This window comes from Apodemus sylvaticus, chromosome 8 (genome assembly GCF_947179515.1).
Source record: "Apodemus sylvaticus chromosome 8, mApoSyl1.1, whole genome shotgun sequence".
NCBI classification, from domain to species: Eukaryota; Metazoa; Chordata; class Mammalia; order Rodentia; family Muridae; genus Apodemus; species Apodemus sylvaticus.
In genome coordinates this window covers 84583563-84596288 of record NC_067479.1, presented here as the reverse complement: position 1 = coordinate 84596288, position 12726 = coordinate 84583563, and the positions used below count along the sequence as shown (strand labels likewise).

Below are 12726 nucleotides of genomic sequence, written 5' to 3'. Positions count from 1 at the left end.
TTTTTTTTTTTTTTTTCCGAGACAGGGTTTCTCTGTATAGCCCTGACTGTCCCAGAACTCACTCTGTAGACCAGGATGGCCTCGAACTCAGAAATCTGCCTGCCTCTGCCTCCCAAGTGCTGGGATTACAGGCGTGCACCAACACCCCGCACATCATGTACTCGTAACCACTGAGCCATCTTTCCAGCCCCACTCTTGGTGTCTTGATTATGGAAGTGGTTACATGACTGTATATCATGAAATTGCAGTGAGTTACATATAAATACAAGTTCATATAAAACTGCTAAAATATGAATGATCTATGGGTTATATTAATTTTATCTATCTGTCTGACTATTATCTATCTAGTCTTTAAAAAAGATTAAAAATATTTAGAGATATTTCTGCTTTCTAGGAAGGTTGCTGTGTCTGGGTAAGTTGCTTCCCACCCTGCCGGTTTGGGATTTAAGTGTAGTGCTTTTGTGTTTTCCTGTCAGGAAAACCTCCTGATGAGAATTCACTTTCATATTGCGGACGAAACCAAAGAGGATATATGTACTGCTCAACACTGCATTTCCCACCAGAAGTTTGCAATGACACTGTTTGAGCAGGTAAATCTATATCTTGGGCTTTTTCTTTAAGAATATTTTATCTGAGGGAGTAGAGTTTCAAAACAATTCATGACTGTGGCTACTTAGTTTCAATGTTTTCCTCTGGCCCAGTGTGTGTGTACGAGCTGTGGCGCCACGTCTGACCCACTGCCTTTCATCCAGATGGTGCATTACATCTCCACTACTTCCCTTTGGTGAGTTTTACGTGGTTCTTTTTTTTCCTTTAAAGCTTATTTATTTTTATTTTATGTGTATGAATGTTCTATATGCATGTTTGCTTGCACACTATGCTTGTGCTTGGTACCTGCAGTGATCAGGGAGTGTGGTGGAGGATCTCCTGGAACCAGGGTTATAGACAGCCATGAGCTGACATGTGCTAGGGACTGAACCTGGGTCCTCTGCAAGAGCAGCCACTGCTTTGAACTGTTACTTGAACCATTTTTCCAGACCATTCTTATAGAATTTTTTATTGTACTGCTAGGAATTCCTCCAGTTGATTGGGCTTTAACTGTAGGCCACCAAATAGCATATATCCATATTGCTGAATTTGTGCTGTATTACAAAACTTCAGAATTTGTAGGCTTATTTGTGGCTAGCAAAGTGCAAAAGGTAATGGGGATTCTGTGGGTTTTGGATTTGGAAACTGTATTTGTAGAGTACTGAGACTAGTCATGGCAGGGCAAATGAAAAAAATCATATATACCACACCTTCAATCCCAGCCTTTTGGATGCAGAGGCTGGTGTTGGAGGCCAGACTGACTGGTCTACATAGCAAGTTCCAAGACAGCCAGAGAGAGCTACACAATGAGGCCCTGTCTTAGAGAAAGAAGTGAGTTAGGGGTTTGTATGAATGATTTTAATTTTTAGTTTAGCCATAATTTGTAATAACATCTACTACCATTACCTTCCTCCTTTCCCCGTCTTGAAGCAACCAGGCTATTCGGATGCTGGAAAAGCGAGAGAAACCTTCACCAAGTATGTTTGGTGAGCTGCTTCAGAATGCCAGTACCATGGGGGACTTGAGGAACTGTCCGGTGAGTTAACTCTAAGGAATTTAGTATAGGAAGGAGAACCTTGCCTTGTGACATTGCTGCAGAGCAGGTAGGAATGTTTGAACTAGTGCTGTGTGTATATTTCAGAGCAACTGTGGGGAGAGAATCCGGATCCGCCGTGTGTTGATGAATGCACCACAGATTATCACGATTGGGCTGGTGTGGGACTCCGACCACTCGGACCTGGCAGAGGACGTCATCCACAGTCTGGGCACCTGCCTTAAGCTGGGTGACGTGTGTATCAGCGGCCTTTACATCTGTACTGTTCAAGCACTGGACAGGCAGCTATGTTCCGTGTGACATTTATGATAGCATTTGGACAGACATGCTTGTGTTTCTGTGTGCAGATTCATGAGCCTCATCAGATATATGCTCACATAGCACTTTTGTGAGGATGGTAGAATCCTTTTAGAAAAAGTGGCACAATTTTTACCTTGATGAACAGGATGGGCAGAACTTAGATAAAGAAAAAAAAAGAATCAGCTTCATTTTTATACCAGGATGATGTAGAGAAGTATATTGAAACATGAGAAATAGTAAGGTTAAAGAAACAAGCTTTCTTGACTTGGGCAATTGAATGAGGTACAAGTTGCTGGCCTGAACCCAAGAGTAGGAAATGAGGAAGCACTCTGTTGAGAAGGTGATTGTGTATGAGATGCTGTAAAGAAACCACCACCAAGGCCACTCCTTTGTGAGAGGTAATGTTTTTATTATAGATGGGGAGGGGATCGGCAGGCAGGATCTGGGGGAGTCTGCCTTGGCTACCTCTGGACAGAGGAGCAGAGAGAAAAGGCAAGGAGAGAGGCACACTAGCAATTGCCAGGGCTGCGGGAGCAGAGAAGATAGCAAAGTTAGTGAGAGTCCTGCCAGTTCTAGGGGTTATGTTGTAGCAGGAAGAGGGCCTGATAGCTGAACTGCTTGGGAGCTGGCATGGAGTTCTGACCTGTTGGAAGCTTGTTCAAGTTAATAGGGAACTAGGTACCCTCTGGAGATTGGAGGCCTGCAACAAGACTGTAATGGCTTTCTCCTGACAAAGAGAAATTCACTTTACAGGGTTCCTGAGGAATGCTAAGTGTTACCAGGGCAGAGGCCAGACTGAGCTGAGCCCAGTTTACCGTTTTTTTTTTGTGTGGTTAGGACCTTGTATGTTATTTAAACCCCAGTGCAGCATTTCTGCCCCACTTTGGTTATTGAGTTCCCAGATGAAAGACACTCACAGCCTTTATATTTATAATTAAGCCCTAAGCAGCACAATGGCTGGGCAGCTGTCTACCCTCCCTGAATTAATTAATTCATTCTTTCTTTCTTTCTTTCTTTCTTTCTTTCTTTCTTTCTTTCTTTCTTTCTTTCTTTCTTTCTTTCTTCCTTCCTTCCTTCCTTCCTTCCTTCCTTCCTTCCTTCCTTCCTTCCATCCATCCATCAGGTCTGCTCTGAACTCCAATTGGGCAGCCCTCAGCCATGCTCCCTTGACCTGTAACCTATGGCAGCTTCTTCTTCCTCCTCTTCTGCCCCTCTATCTCCTCCTTCCTCTTCCTCCCTCTTCGTTCCTCTTTCTCTTCCCCCTCCTCCTTCCTCTTCCTCTTCTTCCTCCTTAGTCTACTCCCCAAGCCCGCAAAACCTAAACCTTCATTCCTTCTGCTCAGCATTGGCTGTGGGCATCTTTATTCACCAATCAGAATTAACTTGGGGGGCCGGGGTAGGGTCACAGTGGCTAAGTGCAGACTCCAGGTCTTGGGGCCTGCACTTAGCATTACAATAGACGGTAAAAGACAAATCCTCCACAGGAATGGGTTAGATGATAATTTAGAATTTTAGGGCTTTTAAAATGTATTTATTTTGGAGAAGGGGGGAAAATGTGAGAGTAGGTCCCCTTCTTATCAGCTCCATGTCCTAAGGTAGGGACTGCCAGTGTTTTCCTTCCATTCAAGGAGAACCAGAAAGTCCTGTTTCCTTTGTGATGGTTTCTGTCTGAGATAGTCCTGTGACTAAAGAAGAGTCTGTTCTTGTTTTAAATAGCCACTCTTGAGAATTGTCGGGTCATATTTTGGGTCTCCTTCTCAAGGGATCTAAGTGGAATAGGTTATGCACACTAAAATCTTAAGAATAGTCTTTTTTTTTTGTAGTTTATATATTGTTTATTTTTGGTTTGGAGTCAAAATATACTCCAAGATGGACAACAATGGGATGTATATAGCCTTGGCTACCCTGGCCGAATCCCTTTGCCTCTACTCCCTCTAGCCTTTACATAATGGACAAAGGATTACAGGATGTGCTATCATGCTTGATTTTGACTTAATTATTTTGATTATTTTGTCAACTAGGTAACTTTTTAGGTCAGAATCTCTTAACTCAAGTATTCGTATGTCTCTTAACACAGATCTGAGTACCTAGAAATTGAAAAAAATTTGAAACTTGAGAGCTGGTTTTATTTGTTTTGAAATTGTTCTGGCTTCTTTTATACCTCAGAAAGAAAATATCGACTCATCATGTAGCACAGGCTAACTTAAGGTTTACAGTCTTCCTGCCTTAGCTTCTCAGTATTGGGATTATAGGCATGTGCTACAATATGTACATTTTTAGTTCATTTCTAGTAAATAATCTGGACTAGCAAAAATATTTCAGCTTGAGGGGAGAAGCAGATTACAACCATCATTAAGAAATGTTGGTGGCCACTGGACATGGTAGTACACATCTGTAGTCCAGCACTTTAGAAACAGAGATAGAGGATCAGGAGTTCAGTCATCTCTAGCTATACAGTGAGTTCAGTGGCAATCTGGGCTACATGAGGCTGCATCTCAATAAAACAACAGATGTTGATGGCAGGGCTAGGTGTGGCAGTGCATGCTAGAGTCCCAGCTCTCAGAAGGCGTGGGTTGAAGCATCGCCATGGGTTTGAGGCCAGACTGGCCTACAGACTGAGCACCTCCAGCCAGGGCTACTTAGTGTGGTCTTCGGGGAAAGAAGAGAAATGCTGGTGGAATTTGCTGAGGGATTCTATTAGATGGCTGACTGTGTGATGTCTCTTCCCTTTGTCGCTTTTCCTTCCCATAGCTGTTTTTCAGAGTGACAGATGACCGGGCCAAGCAGTCGGAACTGTACTTAGTAGGAATGATCTGTTACTATGGCAAGCATTACTCTACATTCTTTTTTCAAACAAAGATCCGAAAATGGATGTATTTTGACGATGCTCATGTCAAGGAGGTAGGAATATGCAAGGATCGTGAAGTATTTGGTGACTGAAATAAGAAATAAAATCACATTTACTTGTCTTTGGATTTCATTTTGATAATTTTGAATGGTTACAATGTTGGTAAGGCATACATACTTTGTGACGGCATTAGTTGTTTTTATTTTTCTTAAAATATTTAATTTTATTACTTTTAAAACTGTGTCTGTGTGTGTGTGTATGCACATATATGCTTACCCACTTATGTAGGTATGTGCATGTGAGTGCAAGTACCCACAGCGTCCAGAGGTGTCAGATCTTCCTGGGTCTGAAATTACAGGTGTTCATGAGCCACCTGACATAGGTGCTGGGAACTGAACTCCCATCCTCTGTGAGAGCATTAAACATTCTTTTTTTTAAAAAAATATTTATTTATTTATTATATATAAATACACTGTAGCTGTCTTCAGACACACTAGAAGAGGGTGTCAGATCTCGTTATGAGATGGTTGTGAGCCACCATGTGGTTTGCTGGGATTTGAACTCAGGACCTTCAGAAGGGCAGTCAGCGCTCTTAACCGCTGAGCCATCTCTCCAGCCCCAGCATTAAACATTCTTAACTGCTGAGCCATCTCTCCAACCCCCAGTTTGTTCTTTTTCTGAATCAGGGTCCTGATCTGTAGCCTAGGCTGGCCTCAAACTTGTAGAAGTCCTTTTTTCTTAGCCCCCCCCAAATTACAGATAAGAACTACTTTACCTGGCCTTTATCTGCTAAATGTAAGTACATTTATTTTAAATTCTATAATAGATAAGAACAGGATATTTTATATTATTTTCTCAGTCTCCTCTCTAGGCATTCAGTATAATTCTGCTTTTTGTTTTGTTTTGTTTTTAAGATTTATTTATTTTATGTATGAGTACACTGTCGCTCTCTTCAGACACGCTAGAAGACAGCATTGGATCCCATTACAGATGGTTGTGAGCCACCACCATGTGGTTGCTGGGAATTGAAATTCAGGACCTCTGGAAGAGCAGTCAGTGCTCTTAACTGCTGAGACATCTTTCCAGCCCTAATTTTGTTTTGATAGTTGATAAATCATCACCATTATTAAATGGTTAATTGGAACATGTAATACAATTAATTAGATATGCTTAACACAGAGTTGAGGATTTTAAACCTGGCATTATCCACAGGTGATACTTTGTTTCAAGGCTATTAAAAATCATTTGTTGCTGGGCAGTGGTGGTACATACCTTTAATCCCAGCACTCAGGAGGCAGGTGTATCTCTGTGAATTCTAGGCCATCCTTGTCTACAGAGCAAGTTCCAGCACAGCCAGGGCTACACAGACAGACCCTATCTCAAAACAAACAAATGAAAAAGATTTATCCTTTAAGTCTCATTGCCTTGTAATGACTCATTAGACATTGACATGCTTTTGGGTAGATATGAAACATGGGGTTACAGTGATACTTACAGCAACAAACTTGGTCTTGTCAAAAGCAGACTATATGGATACAATGTTTCAGGTGTCTGCATCAAATAGGAAGCTGCTAGTCATAAAATCAGCAGCTATGAAGACTGCTGACCATATCAATCTGTAGGTTTGAAGTAAAATCTTCCATTAATAAAGGTTTTGTTAATTTTCCATATTCTTTTTTGTTTTTGTGGCTTTATTTATTTATTCATTCATTTATTTATTTATTTATTGGTTTTTTTGAGACAGGGTTTCTCTGTATAGCCCTGACTGTCCTGGAACTCACTCTGTAGACCAGGCTGGCCTTGAACTCAGAAATCGACTGCCTTTGCCTCTGCCTCCCAAGTGCTAGGATTAAAGGTGTGCGCCACCACTGTCTGACTCTTTGTTTGTTTGTTTTTGTGTTTTTTTTCTTTTGGTTATATTCTCCTTTTTTAGGGGGTAACAAATTATTTGAACATTTTCTTTTAACCTCAAAAGTTTTCTTGCAAAATATTAGGTAAGATCGATATGTGAAAACATAAATTATACTTCAACTAAAATGGTGGCAACTCACTTTAAGTTTACTAAATGTTTGTTATGAGTAAACTACCATGCCAGCCCTCTAACTGGCAAACCCTAGCTTATACCTCAGAATGTGTCTGGTTTACACCTAAGATGGGGTACGTCCAGGGGCTGGACATTGTTCCTGTGGCTGTTACCTTACTCCTCTGTGACAGCTGAGCTGAAGCTATCACACAGCTAAGAGTGAGAAGTTCAGACTGTCCTAGGCAGGTTGACATTTTATGTCCTGCCAGGTTTGAACTCTGAAATTGAATATCGTTTCTTCTAAGGCCCTCTGAAAGGCAGTTCCTGTTTTCCCTTTCCACTTTGCTAAGGTGATTTTAATATTTAGGAGAAAATTGTGGAGATGTAAATTGGAACTGAGCTCTTAAATCTACTGTCTGAAAAGAAGTTGATCCCCAAAGCAACTTGGACCGCATATATATAGCAAGTCCACCTTTGTGAGGTTGTATGTATATTTCCAAACTAAATTGATGTTTCACAAAAATAAAACTATTTACATTCATTTTTAAAAATCTATTTATTTTTATTTTTTTAGATTTATTTTATTTTTATGAGTACACTGTAACTGTTTTCAGACACACCAGAAAAAGGCGCCAGATCTCATTACAGATGGTTGTGAGCCACCATGTGGCTGCTGGAAATTGAACTCAGGACCTTTGGAAGAGCAGTCAGTGCTCTTAACTGCTGAGCCATCTCTCCAGCCCTACATTCATTGTTCTTTGCTCTGATACTCTTTTAAATGCCTTTTTTAAAAGGGCTAATAGAAAGTCTTTCAGATCTTTTTTTTTTTTTTTTTTTTTTTTTTTTGTAATTTTTTTCCCTACCTAATTCTAATTCTAAGAGAACTACATTAGGAAAGGAGTTGTGTTTTGAATTGTAGATATGAAATTAATTGTCATGTTCTTCTGGTGTTTGTGGTTCAGATTGGTCCAAAGTGGAAGGACGTGGTCACCAAATGCATTAAAGGGCATTATCAGCCCTTGCTGCTGCTCTATGCAGATCCCCAGGGTACTCCAGTGTCTGCCCAGGACCTGCCTCCCCACGCTCAGTTCCTGTCATACACCAAGACATGCTACGATAGTGAAGACTCAGGTGAGCAGCCTGGATCTCCCACCAGCACGCAGAGCAGATGGTTATCTACAGGGTTAGCTTGTAGCGAGGGAAGAGGATCTATCACAGTGAGAAAGGAGTGCCAGCTGTGCACAAGCCGGTGATTAGCATTCGGCTTGGTTTTCTTGGGCTTCCAAGAATATATTGCTCAAATCAGCTGGCCCAAATCAAAAGTGAGAAGGCAACTATGTTATAAAGTTATAAGGGATGTCTCAGTAGCCTTGAACATTCTTAAAAGTTATTGATTCCTATTAGCAATGTTACAATGGCTTAAGGGAATTCTGAAAAAGATATATATTTATTTTATTTTATGTGTGTGAGTGCTTTGCCTGTGTGTATGTTGCACTGTGTTTATGCCTGGTGCTTGCAGAATCCAGAAAAAGCTCATTGAATCCTCTGGAACTGGAATTATGGATGGTTATGATCTACCATGTGGGTGTTGGAACCTGAATCCTAAGTTCTCCTCTGCAAGAGTGGAAAGTGCTCCTAACCACTGAGCCATCTCATCAGTCCCCAGCTTAAGTGAATGTTTAGAAACACTACATCACTGCAATACTCATTCTTGGAGGTGGAAGAGTTTAAATTCCAGATGCAGAAATGATGGTCCTCAGTGTATGACTCACTTGTTCCAGTGTAATACAACTGTCTGGAATTACATAATGCCTTTCTATAGAAGTAACTGGCTTATCCCAAAGTAACTATCCCAGGATATCCCACAGAGGCTGGGAATATTTGAACTGTAGTCCTTATAGTTTAGGTTTGATTTCTATAAAGACACAGGATTGGCCCTTAGTATGGTTTTGAAGGAGAAGGTACTTGCCCTGTACGTAACCTTTCCTCTTCCACTGCGTCTCCCACCTGTCTGGTCGGCTGGGTTTCTTCCTGCTGTTTTGTTTTGATTTGGTTTGTTCTTTGAGACAGAGCCTCACTGTGCAGCACAGACCAGCCTGGAACTCACTGTGTATCAGGTTGGCCTCTATTTCATAGTGATTCTTCTGCCTCAGCCTCTTGAATTCTGTGCTTATACCAGGTCCAACTGCTCTTCCTGCTTTGTACCTCACCCAGGCCTGCCCTATTTCTTCCCTCAGTCAAGTGTTCGTTTGTCTGTTGTGTTTATTTTAGCTGAGGGTCTGGGGAAAAAGCCTTCTGTTGGGCATATTCACAGTAAAGAGTGAATAACTGCCCCACAACTTTTCAAAGATACTAAAAATGTGCATGTCAAGTTTTTAAAGCACCATGTGTGACAGTGTAGGAGAGAGCTTCTAAGATAGGTGACCAGCTGGCATGTGTGGCAGGTTGGCCTGGGGCTTTCATCTATGTAGAGCTTACGTCTCACAACTGTTTCATTTCTTCCACTTTCCCCCATAGGTTTTCTAAAAACCCCACAGTTTTTCACAGTGGCAGGCAAAGTGAGGGCTTCAGCAAGGTAGGGACAGGGGTGGGAGGAACTGTGTGTGTGTCTGGATTACCTGGAAGACGGGTGTTGGGAAGAATGGCTCTGTGGTGTACTCTTCTCACCCTTCCTTCTAGGAAGTTCTTGCCTATGGGTCTTTGTTGCATCTCTCTCCTTTCCTCAGGGCGGTCACTGTTCTCTCCTTCCTTACTTTTGCATGTGTGTCTCCTCCTTCCTTCAGGGAGGGAGCCTTCCATCTCAAGTGACACTCGAACAGATTCCTCAACGGAGAGCTATCCCTACAAACATTCTCACCATGAGTCTGTGGTCAGTCACTTCTCTTCAGACTCTCAGGGGACAGTCATCTATAATGTGGAGAATGATTCCATGTCTCAGAGCAGTCGGGACACAGGTAGGGACTTACACACAGAACCCTGCTGGTCTGATTCAATTCCTACATAGAATCTCCAACGAAAAAGAAACTGGGGCAAGTAGTAAATGATACACAAAGCGGAAAAGCACAGAAATTGTGTAATTGAGTAGGATACAAAAAACAAGATAGTGATGAGTACCAGTGCTCCACTGCACACAGCAGTACACAGTAAGGAGCCAATGGTCACTGCAAGTTTTCTTTCTTTCTTTTTTCTTTTTCTTTTTTCTTTTTTCTTTTTTCTTTTTTCTTTTTTTTTTTTTTTTTTTTGTTTTGTTTTGTTTTTTCGAGACAGGGTTTCTCTGTATAGCCCTGGCTGTCCTGGAATTCACTCTGTAGACCAGGCTGGCCTCGAACTTAGAAATCCGCCTGCCTCTGCCCCTGAGTGCTGGGATTACAGGCGTGCGCCACCGCCACCACCACCACCCGGCCAGTGTAATTTTTCTTAAGTCTACCTTTGTCCTTATATTCTTTTGATTGATAATATCTCATTCGACACCCTTTGCCTTGTCTTCTACCTGGCCATGCTTCATTCCATGGTTTGAATGAAGGGCTTCAAGAGAAGGTGTATTTATGGGTGGTGAATATCTACTTATCCTAACACAAGGCTTTTGGAGGACAGAGGTGCAAATAAAGAAAAATGGCCGTCTTGTTATTACACATTCCTTATATAACAATTCTTAAATTGTGTTTTAGTCTGTGCTTATATCAGTAGAAAAAGTCATTACAGGACACAGAAGGAAGATTGTTGACTGACTACTGAAATGAAAAGTTAGGAGAGATATGTCTTGTACACCTCAATTATTTTAAAGCAAATCCAAGACATTATATTACTTCTTTCATAGATATTCTTATATATACTACAAAAATATAAATCATTTATAAACATTTAAAAATAGTAATGAAGGCAGGGAATGTAGTTCAGTTTTTTCCCTAAATGTATATGAATCTCTTTGATTCCTGCATGGGAACAAAAAGAAAGTAATTCTGCTTAAAGTTGTTAAACCATGAGTGGTTTGCTATTGCAAGTGCTGTCTTTACTGGTTTGTGTGTTTTTCCCAAAATCAAAGGATATCTATATATTTTGTTGAGTCTTTTCTGTTATTTCATAATTTTTTTTAAAAAGATTTATTGGGCTAAGGAGATGGCTCAGTGGTTAAGAGCATTGGCTGCTCTTCCAAAGGACCCAGGTTCAATTCCCAGCCTGCACAGGGTACCTCACAATTGTCTGTGACTCCAGTTTTAGGAGATCTGGCACCCTCACACAGACAAACATGCAGGCAAAAAAAAAAAAAAAAAAACAAATGCATATAAAATAAAAAATAAATTAAAAAAATATTTGTCATTTTATTTTTTGTGTTTGAATGTTTTACCTACATATGTGTTCCTGGTGCTCTTATTGGTCAGAAGAGGGTGTCAGATCCCCTGGACCTGGGTTAGAGATGGCTGTGAGCCATTTTAGGTTACTTCTAAATTTTACTTATTTTTGATTTTTGTATTTCTTTTTTTTTTTTTTTTTTCAAGACAGGATTTCTCTATGTAGCCCTGGCTGTCCTGGAACTCACTCTGTAGACCAGGCTGGCCTCGAACTCAGAAATCCACCTGCCTCTGCCTCCCAAGTGCTGAGATTAAAGGTGTGTGCCACCACCGCCTGGCAATTCTTGCATTTCTTGACAAGGTCTTGTTTTATAGAGTAGGTGGGGTTCATATTCAAGATGCCCCTGATGCAGCCTTCCATGTGCTGGCATTATAGGTGTGCTATATTACACCTAGCTTTATATTTGTTTATTTTTTAAAATTTTGAGATAGGGTGTTGGTTTTCTGCCTAGGCAGTCCTGAAACTCTTGAGCTCTTGTGGTTCTCCTTCCTTAGTGTGTCCATTGGTAGAATGCGGTGCATGCCACTGCACTTACGGGCACTTTGAAGGAATAGGCTTTTTCCTTCTACTTTTCCCTTGCAATTTATTGTTCGAAATTAGGGAATTTAGCTTGTGTAGAACCAGGTTCTGAATTTTACTGACATTATCCTTATGGTACTTGAGCATTTTCTTCCATCCTGGTTTTTGTTTTTGAGGAAGGGTTTCTCTTTGTAGCCCTGACTATTTTGCAACTAACTCTGTAAACTAGGCTGGCCTCAAATTCAGAGATTTCTGCCTGCCTCTGCCTACTGATTGGGTTTCTCTTAATAACTGCTATATAGATGGTGTTTGGTGCAATTGATTCTTTTTTGTTGTTGTTGTTTTGGATTTTGGTTTTTTTTTTTTTTTTTTTTTTTTTTTTTTTGGAGACAGGGTTTCTCTGTATAGCCCGGGCTGTTTTGGAGCTCACTCTGTAAACCAGGCTGGCCTCAAACTCAGAACGCCTGCCTCTGCCTCCCAGAGTGCTGGGATTACAGGCGTGGGCCACCACCTCCCAGCTGGTGTAATTGATTCTTAAAGGCCATCTTTCTGGAATTGTGGGCCAGAGAAAAGACACTCCTTGGTGGGAGTGATATACATGTTATGTTTGGAGTGAGCGGAATCCCTCGTAATTTAACCTTGCTATCATTTAGTTGCTGCAGTTGATTTTCTCTTTTTGTAAATCTTTCTTTTGGGTTAAAATAAATGAAATGGACAAAAGCAGTAGAAGATTGCATGGGGCAGTTAGTTAGATAGTATCCATTCCATTCCAGCACCCACCACCTATTGTCCACAGGCTCTGCATGTATTGACCTGTGAAGAGAGAGTTGTCAGCGCTCATTCACTGAGAGTCTGGGCTCTCTACCAGTTTGTCTTCACCTCTGATTCACCTTTAGGTTCCAGCTGCTTGGCTAACTGTAGTTTTTACAATCTGACCTTTTTTTAAAAAATATAACTTAAGTTTATACATTTGCATACTGTGGGCAGGATGGTGGGAAAGTTACACAAAACACAAAGCTCCCTTGGGGTTTCTCAATGATTATT

The 12726-nt window shown here is 41.0% G+C and overlaps 1 protein-coding gene across 3 annotated transcripts in view; it reads left to right on the top strand.

Annotated features, from left to right (window-relative positions):
- Usp54 (ubiquitin specific peptidase 54) overlaps nt 1-12726 on the top strand; it is an 88991-nt gene that overhangs the window by 46181 nt on the left and 30084 nt on the right. For 2 of the 3 annotated variants that reach the window (XM_052189825.1, XM_052189826.1), the window contains exons 5-10: nt 477-590; nt 702-784; nt 1519-1624; nt 1730-1876; nt 4694-4843; nt 7776-7944. In XM_052189825.1, the coding sequence (XP_052045785.1) occupies nt 477-590; nt 702-784; nt 1519-1624; nt 1730-1876; nt 4694-4843; nt 7776-7944 (769 nt within the window). Of the gene's footprint in view, nt 1-476; nt 591-701; nt 785-1518; nt 1625-1729; nt 1877-4693; nt 4844-7775; nt 7945-9596; nt 9768-12726 lie in introns of all 3 variants that reach the window. The other variant, XM_052189824.1, reaches the window with a different exon arrangement.